The sequence below is a fragment of the Vitis vinifera genome, chromosome 16 (assembly GCF_030704535.1).
Source record: "Vitis vinifera cultivar Pinot Noir 40024 chromosome 16, ASM3070453v1".
NCBI lineage: Eukaryota > Viridiplantae > Streptophyta > Magnoliopsida > Vitales > Vitaceae > Vitis > Vitis vinifera.
This window is the reverse complement of record NC_081820.1, coordinates 2,019,575-2,036,454: the sequence shown is the minus strand read 5'-3', so window position 1 is coordinate 2,036,454 and position 16,880 is coordinate 2,019,575. Positions and strand designations below refer to the sequence as shown.

The 16,880-nt window shown below is 38.0% G+C and overlaps 1 protein-coding gene across 4 annotated transcripts; it reads left to right on the top strand.

Moving 5' to 3' along the window:
- Window positions 1-213: 213 nt before the first annotated feature.
- On the top strand, window positions 214-6,150 carry LOC100249515 (uncharacterized). Of its 4 annotated transcripts, none has more exons than XM_059733841.1 (8): window positions 214-352; window positions 3,120-3,289; window positions 3,374-3,432; window positions 3,916-3,975; window positions 4,115-4,184; window positions 4,681-4,750; window positions 5,590-5,616; window positions 5,787-6,150. In XM_059733841.1, exons 1-8 carry the CDS (start codon window positions 346-348, stop codon window positions 5,834-5,836), a joined length of 513 nt encoding a protein of 170 aa, XP_059589824.1. In that variant the 5' UTR covers window positions 214-345; the 3' UTR covers window positions 5,837-6,150. The 4 variants fall into 4 exon arrangements, with proteins under 4 accessions (XP_059589824.1, XP_002277299.1, XP_010662110.1 ...); XM_002277263.4 differs by having other exon boundaries at window positions 3,111-3,289; XM_010663808.3 differs by lacking the exon at window positions 214-352 and having other exon boundaries at window positions 2,930-3,289; window positions 5,817-6,150.
- Window positions 6,151-16,880: the final 10,730 nt, after the last annotated feature.

The following is a 16,880-nucleotide window of genomic DNA, read 5'->3' as shown; positions in this document are numbered from 1 at the left end:
ATATATGTTGATCCTTAGTTTCAAAGCTAAAAAAATCTTCCATTTTTTAATGGTTTTTAATTTTTAAAATATATTTTGGATGACATTTTCTAATTGTTTTTAGTCAATTGTACTTTAGAAAATAGAAAAAGTTTTCGTGTCAAATGGGCTTGGGCCCAACGGGCTTTAGAGGTAAGCTCAATAAAGGACCATGGGCTTTGGAAACTTAGCCCGAAGAAAAGTCTCCCTCCTCAAAATCTCACTCCCCACGCTGCATCACTGCAATGCCTCCGCGCATTCACAGTCGTCCGATCTAGGGTTTAATCGGAAATGAAGATGATCACACTCTGTTGAGCAATCCATCAAATGCCAGGTGCTTTCTTTCTTCCGTCAAGCTTTTTGTTTCTCGCGAAGTTTTTTCTCGGCAACTTTTTTTCGAAGTTAAATGGGGAGGAATTTTTTCTCTAGAATTTGTTAAGCAACCGAGTTCAATGGGGAGAACTTTTTTCCAAAGAAGATTTTTGATGGAAAATATTTCGAGAATCTACTTTCTGTAGAAACAGATAAGGAAAACCATTCGGTGAGATGAAATGAAGACCATGAGACAGCAACCGATGTATTTCTCTTGTGAGGTTTTGGATGAAAAGAGTAGAAAAAGGATTGACATTTATACTCGTGTGTATATACGTATCTTCTTTCGTTCTGGAGCTAACTCAACAGATTTGAAACGATTTTTTTTTATTTTGGTGTTGAAGCATACAGAGCGCTAGTCTTATTAATAATGAAGTATTTATTGAAGCAAATGGGGATTGATTTGAAGAAAGAACTCCTTTCTTCAGCCATCTAGAAATTGAATTTGGAAATTGAATGATTTAAACCGTATGGAAATTGTGCTTGTGTAGTGTGTTCTTCTTGTCAAACTAGCAAGCCAAACAGCCATGTTGAAATTTATATTAAAGATTGAGTTTCATTAAAAATTGTTTGTTCTGCGGTCTGATGCTTACATTAACTGTGGGCCTTTCTTATTGCATTGTGTTTTCTTGTGTTTTGGTGAAGCTGATAAACCACATTCAGTAAATGGGTAATGCTTATAATAATTGGCGGGGTTGAGTTTATGGAATTTTTTTTTTTCCACATATTTGGTCTGATCTCCAATTGAATCTTTGATGATCGAATTTAGTCCATAGCCCCACTCTAAATCTGGAGGAAGCTTGATGTGGATTTTTCACCCCTAAACCAGTTGTGTTCTCAACTATAGTCAATGCTTCTTCTTTAAGATCAATCACCAGATTAAGAAGCTTGACTCAATAGCTTCTTCCTCAATAGCTTCTAGAAGACACTTTTACCTTCAATGGTAATTTCATCTCCTCCCTATTGACAATAGGAGGATCTTATCTCTTGTTCACTCAGGTTGTCTAATAATAAATTCTACAAATGCAAATTAGATTTGTCTTCTGGATGAGTTACAAATTACAATACCTTTTCCACGAGGTAAGCCTATTTAAAAACACTTTCAATCAGTATTTCCAGCAAAGCTCAGTATTTCACTAGCCATGCATATGGATTGTGTCAAACTTCAACACGTCATTTTCTATATTAAAAAGAGAAACCTTCTTAGAAGATGTAATCCTTTGGGATCAAGCCGGGGTGGTTGTGAAGATGCTCACCTTGCACAATGTTCTCTACCATGCTTTTCCTTCCGTTCTTTGATCCACTAGATGAACCATATCAATAATTGTTTTCTTGATTTTTATTGTGCTGATGAATAGCCGCTAACATTTCATGACTCTTGGTGCTAATGCATGTTCCCTCAAATAATGTCCTCTTGTATTTGGTCCATTAGTTTTCCTTTGAAACTCTGATTCAGCCTAGTTGTCATTGGCCTGAGTTAGCTTTATTACCAATTTTGATCCAAGATCTTTCAAATAGTGTAGGAATGGTAAGAATTGGTGAATTAGGGTTTTGGGGAGCAAATTAAAGTTCATTAGAGGTCTTTGAAAGGCATTATGTGTTGCTGGGACAAAAAAGGGCAAAACATTGTTTTATTGCAGAAAAATTTAGAGGAAACAATGTTAGGAAGAATAGAGAAATCTAGGTGGCTATCATATGTAAGGCTCCTAAGTAATCAAGCATTTGGAGGGCAATTGCACCCTGTAAGCAATAGTGTTGAAGTTGCAATGGATCATATGTTCATTAATTTCAAAAGAGATTATTATAACCCTTTTTAATAGACTTATAAATCCTAATAAAAATTATATTTGAATAAAGCTAATCTTAACCATTACAAAAACCAAGTGAAAGGAAAAAGAAAAAAGTATAGTTCAGTGTTACTGAAGTGTAATCCTTTTAATACTGTAGATGCGTGAATGTAACTTGCTGAAATAATGTGCAGAGTACTTGCTGTGATAACTTGCTACAGTAACTTTAGTTTTTTTCCTTTCTTATAAAATACAAAAATTAGAAGTAAACAAAGTCTAATAAATATGAGACTACAAAGGAGCGATTGAAGGAATCACCTTAAAATCCTTGAACACATGTAAGCGGCTAGAAAACATCCCATGTTGCCATATACCATCCTGACAGTACCATATAAGAATTTGGGCATAGAATCAAGGCTCTCAGACCTTCTCTTTTACACTTTGTGTGCTGCCACTGGTCCTTGTCACTTGGCTATTGTATTGAGTATTTATAAAGTGTAAAGGAGTGGATATTGTGCACCTTTTTTAATTTATTTGAAATCTTGAGAGTAATTGTAGTTCTGATGGTGACTGGTCTGGAAAGAAAAAAAAAAGTCCATGATGTTGCCCCAAAGTGGTTCAGAGTGGTTTCAGTTTATTGAACTATACTTGTCCATTGTTTATTTTTGTCACTCCCTCCAACCTCCTCTTCTCCTCTCTCTCCCCCGTTATTTGTTCAAGTGTGCCTTCTGACTATGTTGATTGGTAACTCTTGGTAGGGTTTTGGGTGGATGTGACCGGGGCATCTCAATTCTGTTTTGGGCTTGATTTGAATTTGGGGTTTCAAGATTTGCATTCTATTTCTGGCTGCGTTTTGGCTGGGATTTAAGTAGAGCTGGCCTATTGGTTTATGCTTGAATAGAATGGATCTGACGTGGCTGAGTGCCATTCTAGTTGGAGCAGGCTGCCTTGCTTTGGGATATCTGATTGGTACACGTCATCCTGCCCGCTTCTTAGTCTCAGCCACGTTAGCTAAAGACACTGCAGTTGTTGGTGATGCAAACAAGAAGAATCAGTTCCAAAAACTAGATGAGATTGAAAAGCTAGCAGACATTCTTGAAGATTTCAAAATGGTACATTATCTTTCTGGGTGTCTCTCTATCACCCTGATTCTGAAGGCAAAATTGAAACTCTTTTCTTTCCTTCTATTTTTGCAGGTCTTGGTTGTGAGGAATGACTTAAAGATGGGTAAAGGAAAGATTGCTGCTCAATGCAGGTAACCACTAATTTCATTGCCTTAAATAGGATGTGGGGATGTATTTAGTTCCAATGCAGGTTTTGGGAAATGACCTGCAAAAATTCGGCATCCTACACCAAGGATGTGGTAATTAGGGATTGTGACCCTTTGTTTATTCGAGTGCAAGAGGATAGGGAGAGACTGTATGTTCAAGTCTGATCTAATGAAATTTTTTTTATCCATGTAAAAAAGGTAATATAATCTTTGTTCCTTTACCTTCTGGTAATTATATTTATTATAGGGTCAGGTTTATATTCCACAGAAGAAAATTCAGATCGTCTGATGGCCTGCATTTTGCAAATGAAACTGCAATAGTTGGTTCCCTCTAAATGAGGGATTGACATGGCATAATTAAGAAAGGCCTGGGTTATTATTGTCTTAATCCACTCCCATAGTGGTGTAACTGGTGTTAAATTGCACTTGGTTCTAATTCATAGTCCAAATATCTGCTACTTTTGCCAGTCATGCAACTTTGGGTCTCTACAAAAAGCTCCTTCGTCGGGCACCAAAAGCTTTAAACAGGTACATTCTAGCAAATTGATAAGAATTAGTTGGGTTGGAGCTCTTCCCCTTTTTATTTTTATTTTTTTAACCTTTTCCCCTCTTTTTTGGCTTTTGATTCTCTATCTATTTCCTTTGACCTAGTTTTATTGATATACAGGTGGGAGAATTGTGGGCAGGTTAAGGTGGTTTTGAAGACTGAAAGTGAGGAGGATATGCTAGTTTTACAAGTCAGTACTGTTTGGGCTTTCTTATGGTGTTGCATAAGCTAATAATAAAGAACAAACTTTTTCTGGGGTTGTTTTATATTCAGTCACGAAACTTGTCATCAAGCCCACAAAAAAACTTTTGTCCTGTATCACTCGACACATTTCTTTAACCTTCTCACATTTTACAATGGGTGCTAATTGATAATTTTCTACACATGGAGTTGTTATTTTCTATCCTCTAATATGAAGCATCACCTCTATACTATTAGTTTTTTCTGTGTATGATGTAATATGAGTTAAAGTCTGCAAAATTTGGTTTTCCCACTTGATTGGCTGAGTTAATTTTCATTTGAAATTTCCCAATGTCAATTTCTGATCGTTGTCACTTTTTCTCCATGCCACTATTCTGTCCCTTATTTTCCTTTTGCCTTTCGCTTTGTTAATAGTGTTTATCTGCATGTCATATCTACATAACCTTGTTTGTATTTTGTAATAAAGTGCTTCTCAACTCTGACAGGGGAGGGCAAAATCACTCCAGTTGCCGAACCATATTACCATTGATGCAGGAAGAACACAGATTGCACCAAGTGAGTTGCAAAAATATTTTTCCTTAGTCGTAGGTTAATCATGGGCTCAGTAGATGATCAACTTTTTTAACATACATGTAATTAAAAGTTCTGAAGCTGTTTCAGAGTGTAGATATGGCCTTCAACTGTGTAAACTTAGAACTACTCTAGAACCATTCTTGAATTCTGTTCTTAAGAACCATGGGTGGGAGAAAGCTAGAATTGTATTTTTATATATGGGCTTTGTAATGGTCAGCATTTGCTGTTTTGGGTCATAGATAGCAGAATAGTGCTGCATGGAATGCAGAAGCCAGAAACAGGGTCTCTGGAATTGTTGAAGAAAGGAGTAGAATGTATTAGAGGATATTACAAAGCATCATAAGATTGTCACAATAGGTGCCTAGGAAGCATTTGTAAGCAATTTTTTGACACTTGGAAGTTTCTAGAATTGAGAATTAGCATGAACAACGAATCACTTGCATGAGTGATTGTATTAATGGTGAAATTTTGTGGTACTATGAATTCGTTGATGCTGATTGCTTTTACAGTAATCAAATTGTTGATTTGTCATGAATCTTAGCAAAGCAAGTACAAGTTTGAAAGTAACCATCCTCGAGATAGGAAATGAGCCCCTGACAATGGCTGTAATTTGATTCCCTGATTGTAACTTTGAAAGTACAAGTTTTGAGAATTTGGTTGATTCTCGAGGAATGAGGAAGCATTGATAGTGTGGATCTGAAATCTGCATAATGTTTCCCACTTCAGAAAACTTCACTTCTAGGCCAACTTTGTTGGTTCTGGAATTTATGCTTCTTATCCAATTTAAATTCTAATGTATCTCAATATTTCCTGTTCTTCAGATTCAAGGACTGTGATGGCGATTCTTGGTAAGCTTATTTTCTATCTAGTAGCTTCATATCAAGCAACCCTTTTGGTTTTCTTCATTAGGACCTCCTGAGTCCAGTGGAACCTTCACTTTTGAGAAAATCTGTCATAAATTTATTCATCAGCCTCCTTTGAGTTCCTTTGATTCATTCTAGAACCTAAAAATGTGCAGGACCTGCTGACATGGTCGATGATGTAACAGGCGGACTGAAGCTTTGTTAATAGCTGGCGGCTGCATCTGAGATTTATAGCTTGTGATGTTTGGTGCTGTAATACGACCCGCATGATCAGTGCAGTTGATTCTAATACAGGGTCTAAACCCGATTTTCCCATTAGACCCTATCATAAGCTTTGCTTAAGTGTATGTTTACTTGGTTATTAAAGACATTTTGTGATGATAATTTTGTTTAGTAGCCCCATTTGGGACCACGGAGTTGATCTAAGTAAAACACGAGGGCAATGAAGCATTTCAATTTGCATGGGATATGTATGTATATACATACGTCTAGATTATATTGGTTTGAAATTACATCAAATGTCTCCAATCTTTTTTTAATTTATTGTTTTTATTTATCTTCATTCTAATTTAAAATAAGGGAGGTATTTGACGAATTTTTAAATTAGTGGAAGATTGTTATATTTAACTAAAACCTTAGAGGAGGTGAGTTATATATATATATATTCTTTTGTTACAACATTATAAGAGAAAAGGTTGAATAATAATTGTTAACATAATATTTAAGATTATGTTTTTATGATAAAGGTATAAGGGGTGGTTAAAATGAAATGTTTAACTTTAATGGAAAGTATTCAATTTTAGGAATAAAATTAAAAGTATTTATAAAAAACTTAAATGATTAAAATATTGGATATATATGAAAATATCAATGAAAATTTGGACAAAAAAAATTGATTAAAATTCATAAAAATATTAAAAAAAAAAGGTCACAGAATGACAGAAAAAAAAAAACATATATATAAATACGCCTAGGAAATCCATGGATTTCTCACATAGAGATTCCCTCTTGTGTCTGGCCTTGTTGGTCATAGAAACTCACCTGCTTTCAAGAAAATATGAGCTCATAAGTCATAACTAGCAGAGAACAATGACTTGGGAATTTAAATGGGATTACTAGGTGGGAAGGATTCATACAATCAAGTCATATTGGCCTCACCACCTAAGGCTACTCCACCTCTTCTTTTAGATAATGAAAAAAATGGTGGCGAATTCAAGGAGCTTTTGTGTATTGAAGAGGAATGATGAAGGTAAGTGGATTTCCGTTTCAACTTTACGCCATTCATTTTTCTTTTTTCCTGAATATCCGGTTTAAAACGGAAGAGAACTGAGGTCTCTGTTGCCCGCCAATCACTCAGTGAGCGCTGAGTTTGGGTTGCATTTATGCTTTTACCAACATGACTGTATCAAGAGTAATTTTGAAAAGACTTCTGCAAAAATGTATTTCTTCCTTCTCTTCCACCCTCACACCCATCACCATGGACCCATCCATCGCTGGCGACGTAGCTGTCGGTGTGATGTCCCACATCGGATAGGGGAGAATGTTCCTGGCGCTATATATGTAGAGGCTCCTCTTAACCAAGTAGACGCGTTTTAAAGCCGTGAGGGCCCCCTTGGACCCAAAGCGGACAATATCTACATGGTTGGGTGCGGGTCGTTACAAATGGTATCCGATGTGGGGGTTTGTTTGGCTCCGTAAGGGGTATTTGTCTGTTTGACCCCACAATCCCATGGGACACAACGAGGACGTTGTGTCTGCATGGGGGGGGGGGGGGGGGGGGTGTTTGTGATGTCCCACATCGGATAGGGGAGAATGTTCCTGGCGCTATATATGTAGAGGCTCCTCTTAACCAAGTAGACGCGTTTTAAAGCCGTGAGGGCCCCCTTGGACCCAAAGCGGACAATATCTACATGGTTGGGTGCGGGTCGTTACAGTCGGCCACTCCGTTCCCCCTTCTTCAGTCGACTTCAACCCTTTCTCCCTTCACTTGTTACCTTCTCTCCCTATTTCTCTTCTCTATCTCTCTCCATCCTACCCATCATGCCCATTTTTCCTTCATTCCAACTCTGGCTGCTACTCATTGCCAGCCAGCGATGTCAATTTTTCCTTCATTCCAACTCTGGCTGCTACTCATTGCCAGCCAGCGATGTCATGCTTTCCTTGCTGACGATGCCCACCGTTGCCCCCACCCAGACCCACACCTCCATCTTCAATTTTTTTTAAAATAATTTAAAAAAAAAAATGATAATAAAAGATGCTGATGGGATAGAAAGAGGCCCGTTTGAACAAAAGATTCAAAAGTGGGCCAAAATCCACATTTGTTTGGTTAAAGAGTTGTTTTTAACCCAGACTCTCAATTCTCTAGCCTGGGGTTAAAAAGTACCTACTGGGAATATAGAAGGTTGAGTTGAGGATATCTGTGAGGACTCTCTTGGTGTTGACAGATATGATGAGGCTAAAAAGTAGCTACTAGGAACATAGAATGTTGAGTTGAGAATTGGTGTCGGCAGATATAAGACCCTCAGGAACGAGGAGTGTCTAGATTAGGTAAATTTGTATACAATCACTTTCATATTTAGTTAATTTATTCACAATCATTTTACTTGTGAATTTTTACATCTATCGAGTTTCTTGGAAACTTTGTAGATAATTCTTTTCCATTATATTCAATGAATATCACTATATATTCAAGTCAAACCAATTTGCATAGGTGAAGACTTTAGCACATAAGCGCCAAAAATACAACACTGCGTAACATCAGGGCTATAACTTGTTTGCATAGATATCAAATATTATTTTGATTTTAATTAAATATTAAAACTTGAACACCACTATGCATTCAAATCAAGTCAATTTGCATGAGTGAAGACTTTAACACATAAGTGTCGAAAATATGACATCGCTTCAAGTCAGGACTATGATTAGATTACACGAGGGTCAAATTTTAAATATTCATATTTTTTTATGGATATTTAATTTTATTAAAAAATTCCCCCTCAAGCATTAAGGTGATATCTCCACCAATTTTTAAGGAGATTATATGTATATACTAAATTATATATATGCAGGTGATCACGTTTCTCAACTATTATCCCATTTATATATAAAAAAAAAAGTATATAGGGATAATAAATTGGAAAATGACTGAAAGGGTAAAGAAAGAAGGAAAACAAATTGAAAAAGGATTCAAAGTGTAAATCAAGAAGGCAAATGAAGTGGAGTTTGGAAAAAGTGGGAAAGAAATATTTTTTTTGAAAAAAAAAAAAAAAGAAGAAACTTCCTATTAAAATATTTATTTGAAAAAAAAAATTACTTCAAGACTCACCTCATCCACATGACAATGCATGTAAGTGATACGTCTTGAAGTAAAAAAAATTAGTAGATTAAATTACCACTAATTTGGTCTTCAAAATGAATAAATTTTAAAAAAAAATTCTCAAGTTTCCCTAATCTCCAACTATAAAAAAGATAACAATAATAATAAAAAAATTATTATTATTATTATTATTATCATTATTATCTTGTTGTTAAAACCAAGAAAATTTGCTAAAATCAAGGAACTAAATCCCTTGAATTAAACAACTAAAATTCGGGAATTTAAAATTCAAATTTTCCTATAAATAGAGGTGTCTTCTATTAAGAAGTGGGGAGAAAATCAGAAATCAGAAAAATAAGGAGAAAATCCAAAGGCGTATGGGAAAAGAGGCTTCACAACAAAAGAACAAATTTCCCAACAAAAGAAAAAACTTCATCAAATTGCTTCACAACAAAAGAAAAAACTTCATCAAATTTCCCAACAAAAGAAAAAACTTCATAAAAAACTTCATCAAATTTTCCTACAAGTTCAATAAACTGGAAAAGAACTGCTACATGCATCATTCACATTTAACGAGTTCATTCAGAAATAAGCCACTTGTGACCCTCGATTGATCTTCAAAATCAAGAAAACATCATCGTCATTTTTCAAATTGTGGTCAAAGTTAAAGAATAAGAGGGAAAATATTTTTTTATAAAGAATATTATATTTGAGATTGTACCCATAATATTTTTAATTTCAATAAATATTTTGTTCTTATTATTTTCCTATTTAATTTACTAATTTTGCAGAACCTTTTAGCGAAACATGTGCATACACTGTGACCCCAAAGATAAAACGAACTCCAAACATTTCTGGGTCTTAAAAGGTTTGTTCTTTCCCTTCAACACTTTTAGAAAAGTAGAAGTAATTTAAACAATTAGAAGGAAAAAAGTACAACAGGAATTAAATTTGGGTGCTTCAAGATTAGGAAGACTAGAGGGAGCATCTGAGTAGGGTCTATTGCATGCAAACCAAGTCCATGGAGATGAGGATTCAATATTACGGAACCTAGTTTGGAAGAAATTGGGTATGCTTGGGAAGGTTTTTGAAAATTATTCTTAAAAAATAGTTTTTGAAAATAGTTTTGAATAATATTTCTTAATGTTTACTAGAGCAAAAACTTATTTAAGAATTTAGAATAGTTTTAACTTATTTTTTTATGTTTTTAAATATTTTTTAAAAACAAATTTTATATATAATATTTTATTTTAATTATTCTTCATATTGATCTCATTATTATTTAAAATAGTTATTTTTTTTTTAAATAAAGTAAAATCAACTAATGTGGGTTTTAATTATTCTTTATATTTATCCCATTATTTTTTTTTAAAAAACAATTGTCTTAAAGAAAATAAGTAAAATCAACTACTGCGGGTGAGATCGATTATTAGGTAAAGAATAGCTGAGTTAAGGACATATTTGGGCAATTGAGAACAGTCAAGATAGGAAGAAAACAAAAGTGGGGCCAAATGCCAAGAATATATATTATTGTCTTTTGGTGCAAGATTTGTGAAGGCAACTGATAGTTGAGTCAAGGACATATTTGGGCTTGAGGACAATCAAGATACGAAGAAAACAAAAGTGGGGCCAAATGCCAATCAAAATGATCTCACTCGAATAATATTATTGTCTCTAGTGCAAGCAAGGATGAAAAAAATATTATTATTATCTCTAGTGCAAACAAAATAAAAATATTGATAATTACAGATAATTATAGATATATCGGTATTTTGATTTTACGAATATATTGGGGATGTATTGAATAAATCGAAAATATATCTGTTGATATTTTGACATAAAATATTGGTAGACCTAAAATTGATCAAAACTTATAAAAATATAAAATAAAACTTTTAGAAATGAAATTAAAAATATAATAGATATTTTAAAGTTGTTTTATTGAATAAATTAATGTATATATATATATATATATATATATATATATATATATATATATATATATAATATTGTGTGTATCAATAAAAAATATAAATTTGATAAGTGTATATTGATGATTAAATTATATTAAATATTATTTGATGATTATATTATGATATTTGATTATAATATATTTTGATGGCTAAAATTGATCAAAACTTATAAAAATATAAAATAAAACTCTTAGAAATGAAATTAAAAGTATAATAGATATTTTAAAGTTATTTTTTTTTGAATAAATTGATATATATATATATATATATATATATATATATATATATATATATATATATATATATATAATATTGTACGTGTTAATAAAAAATATAAATTTGATAAATATATATTGATTATTAAATTATATCAAATATTATTTGATGATAATAGTGTGATATATGATTATAATATGTTTAATTTTAAAATCTATTTAATATTAAAATTATGATACATTATAAAATAAATGATGATAAAGGAATAAATTTTTAATATTTAATTAATATATTAATAATATTAAAAACACTATAAAGAAAATTATGATATATTTTTACTAATAAATTAAATGAAAATTTTTCTTTCAATTATAAAATAGTTATAATTAATTTGTTCTTTAAAGTGTTTTTTTTAATATTTTGTTTATATCCTAAGTTTTGATATATATTTCTTTAGTGGTAGATTTACATCAAAGGGTAAGTTTGCCTAGTGGCACTTGTGATGCATGCTTAACCTTTTGTTATTAGGGGTTCGAATCCCCCAACAACGAGCAAAAAAATAGCTCGAGCTTTGATTGTACCGTGTGGACCAGGGGTTCGAATCCCCCGCAGCAAAAAAATAGCTGACTGTAAAAAAATAGCTGACTGTACCTTGTGGACCAAGGGTTCGAATCCCTCAACAAAAACATAGCTTGAGCTTTGACCGTGTGGACCAGGGGTTCGAATCCCTCGCAGCAAAAGCTCAATTTTGAGCTTTGATCGCGGACCAGCCGTTGACCACCGATAAAGAGGCACAAGGCAACTGAAAGACCGCGTGGACATCTAGAGACCACACTTGCACAAGGCAACTGAAATAGCCTGCCCTAGAAATGATATAATTTCGAAATCTTGGTGGGAGATTGGATGATAGATTTAGTCCTTTTAATTTTTAGACAAGAAAAATAAAACCTAATTAAATTTTGACATTCACACATAAACCCATCGAAATGGTGGAGTCAATTAATAGTTAAGGTAAGAAGATTGAAGTATGTGAAAGTTTGTGTCATGGAGAGGTTCTCTACGCTGGTATTTAACAAACTACGTTACCAGTTACCATAAGTGGTGGAGTCAATTGAAGGAATTCATGCAGTAGATGAAAATAAGAGGATTTAGTATTAGCATATGAGCAAAGAAGACACCCAAGCCTCAATGTCATCGTCGGTGAACAAAGAAGATACCCAAGCCTCACTGTCATTTTCCGACAAGGAATGAGAGTGTTGAGGAATCGAACTAATTGGATTTTGATGATCGTCGGTGAACAAAGAAGATACCCAAGCCTTAATGTTGTTGAAACCTCATGCCATCGGGGTCCTCGCGGTCACCAGATGACGCTCCTTCTCAACTGAAAATGATTCCTGGCTCGGTCATCCCTGCAAAATATGTCCGGACACACCATCCGATAATTTTGTTAGCCATTGCTCAGATGATCAATCTATTCATTTTTTTTCTAAGTCAGATAACATACCTCCCTCTTTGCGTGAGGGCCCTTTTATAGTGTCAGAAGCTCTGTCCCCCTTTAATGGTGGGAATACTTTTTGGTTTGTCATGATGGCACTGAGGCGATGGCAGAGTCATCATCATTCTGTAGGCGGCTGTCAGAAATCGTGGGAGATGACTTGCCGTCATTCCTGTCATTTCGCTCTGCAGGCAGTGAAATGCAGGTTGTGACAGGCTGTCTGAAGTGACTCAGCATGGCCTACGTTTTACGACCATGGGTCCGGACAACATATCCGGACAAGGGAGAGCATCGTCTGGGTAGAGGAGTTGAGAGTGCCGTGTGCCCCTCTGAGGGGACCCGGGTAGAGAGCTGACGTGTCATGTGTCGCATGGGGGGATGCTGCGCGGGGTTGCCACGTGGGCGTCTGGGGGTGATCCCTACAATGGCCCCCTTTTAACCTGGCTATTTTGCCCGGGCAGAATAGGCGGGTTAAAAATGATGTTTTTAAAGCTCTAGTTGCTTTTTGGAGTTAATGCGCCACGTGGTGTTGCGGGGGAAAAAAAAAAAAGGGGGGGGGGGGGGGGGGGGGGGGCGGTATTTATGGTGAGCCGCCGCTCTTGGGAGGATTCCCAGGCGGCATGTTGTTTCGATAGTGGAGCGATTAGGCGTTTGGAATACCGAGGAGCGGTATCCTTTAAATAGGGAATCTAGCCCCCGCGACTGCATTTTTCCCCTCTGCATTCTTCTTGTTCGTTTTCCTTTCGCCTCTTTGCTTATTCGCGCTTGTGACTGAGGGTCGCCTTGTAGGGTTTTTGCTAGCGGAATTCCCATCGTAAGGGGGACTGTATCACGACCTTCGTTCTCGTTTGCAAGTTTGCCCTAGGTACGTTCTGTATTTTTATCTCTTCCTCTTGGGTTTCCTATTTCTTTGATTTTCCCTTGCTTGTTGGGTATCTTGTTTGCGATTGAGGGTCAGTGTTGGTGTTTAGGGTTTTCCAGGGGGTTTTGCTTTCGCTTTGGGCCCGTTGGGGTTTCTGTTGCCCCCCTGTTGCCTTTACGGGTGACTGATCCTCCTTTGGGGTAGAGTCAGGGGTTAGGCTTGGGGTTTTGGCTGTTTTAGGCCTTCTGGGCCTTTTACTCTCGGGGCTGTGGGGCTGGGTCTCTCTTTTTTACTATTGGCATTTCGCCACGTAGGTTTGGTCTCGGCCCCATGCTTTATCATGCTTGCAAAAAAGGATGTGGCTTCGTCTAGTGCGGTTGGGCTTAGTGGAAAAAATGCATCCAGGCAAACCTACTCGGAGAAGCCTACTAACAAGCTGAACGTGAGGCAGTTTTGCGAGCGTTTCTGCATTCCGAATAGCGTTTCCGTTCAGCTTGTGGACGGGGAGGTTGTGTCTATTGAGAAAGCTGCCGACAACGCTATTTACTTTACTAAGGAGCAATTCAATGCGGGGCTCTGGTTTCCTCTTCCGTCTCTCTTCAAAGAGTTTCTTCACTTCACTTAGATTCCTCTGGCTTACGTCCATCCCAATATAGTTCGGGTGCTGATGGGGTGCAGCATTTTGAATATGCTGTTTAATTTGGATCTTTCCTTGCTGGAGGTCCTTTTTGTTTACACCATCAAGAAGGGGAAGACAGACCTCTTCAGCCTGTTTACCCATATTCGTCCCTCCAATTGGTGACCAACCTTCCAGATTCGAACAAGGGGGGAGCCAAAGGACATGTACTGGTTAGGGGTCTTTGGGTTGGCCTGTCGAAGCATCCAGAAAGGGAGTTTTCCCCCAATCGTTCATTGACGCTCCTGGGTAGGGTAGTTTTCCGATTTTGTCCGATGTTGGTTTTTTGACTTTTGATTCATTGTTATCAGATGACTAACCTCTTTTTTTTGTGGGTAGTGTAGGTACATCCAAGAGGGGTCGCCTGGTCGAGTGGGTGGAGAAGGCCTCTTTCGATTGTTTGAACAGGCTGTTCGAAATCATTGCTATTGAGAGGCACTATCAGACGCTGCTCTCTGCCCGGAATCTGTTGGCGGTTGTCCCAGAGCCTCAACCGTACGTTATCAATATTCTCCCTAGGTGACTACCCAAATTCGTAGTGCCCGGGGAACATTTTGTGTTGAAGGACTTGCCTTTCTATGAAAGGGCTCATGAGGCTGACGCGAAGGCGCGCCAGGAGCGCCTTAACCAGCGAGAGGAGAAGAGGCAGGAGGGGACATTGAGGAAAGCACCTGGTGAGAAGGGACCCGCTCTTCCCCGGTGGTCCGTTTTCCGGCCACAAAGGAGAAGAAGAAGAAGAAGAAGAAGAAAACGAAGAAGACCATTGCGCAGGCTTTCTGGGTGGTGTCTCCAACTCCTAATCTTTCGTCTTCGTCCTGCAAGTCCGGGCCTAGCCGACTGTATAACCCTGCTTCAGAGCCCGAGGACACCTCCGGCTCCCCGAAGCTTGAGACTTTCCGCCCGGGGCCTAACTCCTCCCAACCTCAGCCAGACTTCGTTGGTCTGAGGATCGTGCACGAGCTGGAAGAAGTAAGAGACATGAACGACCTCAGGACCGGGTTTTTGCAAAGGCATCGCAAACGGCTGTATGATCCCATCGATCTTGAGCCTCCATAAGCTAAGAAAGTCTGCCCAGAGCGAGGTGGGAAGGATCCGGCGTCAGAGGTTCCGTTGTCAGCTACGACCCGCTCGGACGAGGCAAGTCCTAGCGCAGCTGCCGTGACAGCAACAGTTCAGGTTGACGCTCCAAGGCCTAGCTCAGCGGCTGCTGCTCAACTAGGCACAACTGCTTTTGGCGATGCCCCAGCTACAGTGGAGACCCGTGGGTTAGAGAGGGTTCCGGATGCGACAATCGATGAGGAGGCTCTGGACGAGAAGAGTAGTCCTGCTACCGCGGTTCCTCCAAGCTAGAAGGAAATGATGGAGATGCTAAAGGGGGTGCCATGCTTTACGGATTCGGAGGCTCCCTCCATAAAGATGTCTGACTTCTTCCTGCTGACCAAGCGTGTCTTCGTGAACATGGGTGGTGACCCTCCTGCATTTGTCAAGGCGCGACTTCCTTTTGGCACTCCTGAGTCCGCCGTGTCTTGTATTCAACATCTACAGGAGTGGACGATCCCTGAGATTGCAGAAGTGGTAATTACTTCTTTGTTATTTTTCTCTTCTTCCTTAGTAGTTGTTACTTCTTTGCATGACCTTAGCTTTTGTTTTGTTGTTGTTTTGCCCAGGTTATAGCCGGCATCCGCTATATGATGCACACGCGCGAGCAACTTTTCAAGCGACTGGAAGTGGCGAAGGCCATGCTTGCATTCATCTCCCACCATTCGGGCGGTATTGAGGAGCTGCCCTCACGATTGGAGAAGGTGGAGGCCGAATTGGCTGCTGCTCAGAAAGCTGTGGCGGATGGGGCGGAGCAATTGAGCCAGGTTGAAGAAGAAAAAGGGGTTGTCCGGGTTGAGGCGGACACGTTGAAGAAGGAAAAGGAGGCCTTGGAGGGCTAAGTCACTGAAGTGGGGCAGGAGAATCTTCAGTTGAAGAAAGAAATGGATGAACTTCAGGCTAGCCTTGCAGCTCAAAAGAAGGAGACAGAGACTTTGCAGGTGAACTTAGCGGCTCAGAAGGAGGAGATGGAAGTCGGGTTTGCCGCTCAGAAGAAGGAGATGGAGACGGAATACTAGCAACAGGTAGGCGAGATGTATTTCTTTGGCTACCGTTGTTGTATGAAGAAAAATGACATTATGCATGATGTTCCTTTTCTTTCTTTTGATGAGGAGGATGTGATACCCGGGGGCCCCTATTGCTGAGATTTCTCCGTGTGCAATCTCTATAGTTTTTTTCTTTGTTTTGCTGCATATGGGGTGGCCGATTCTATAAAGACAATTTTTCAATCATTTACGAATACATTACATTTTGCTGTTTTTGTTCATCTCTCGTTTCTTTTTACTGATAATATTGCCTAAGGTTAGATACATTCCATGGACGGAGCAGCGGGGTTCCGTCTAGTTTCTGTAGGTGATAGGCTCCGCTCTTACTTGCCTTAGTCACAATATAAGGACTTTCCCAATTCGCTTGGAATTTCTTGGCTCCTCTTTCGACGGTGTTTTCAAAAACTTTTCTGAGGACTAGTGTTCCAACCTTGAAGACCCTAGGTCATGCCTTGCGGTTATAGTGAGTGATCGCTCTTTGCTGATAGTCGGCCATCCGGATGGATGCGTTTTCTCTCACTTCGTCCGCCCAGTCCAGATTTCTTTCTAGCTCCATACTTCCATCAC

Bases quoted from the DNA above. Each gene is read 5' to 3' on its own strand.
- LOC100249515 (XM_019226278.2), top strand. From the start codon at position 3,080: ATGGATCTGACGTGGCTGAGTGCCATTCTAGTTGGAGCAGGCTGCCTT. The intron at 3,290-3,373 runs GTACATTATCTT...CTATTTTTGCAG, and splicing joins TTCTTGAAGATTTCAAAATG to GTCTTGGTTGTGAGGAATGA. The intron at 4,751-5,589 runs GTGAGTTGCAAA...CCTGTTCTTCAG, and splicing joins AAGAACACAGATTGCACCAA to ATTCAAGGACTGTGATGGCG.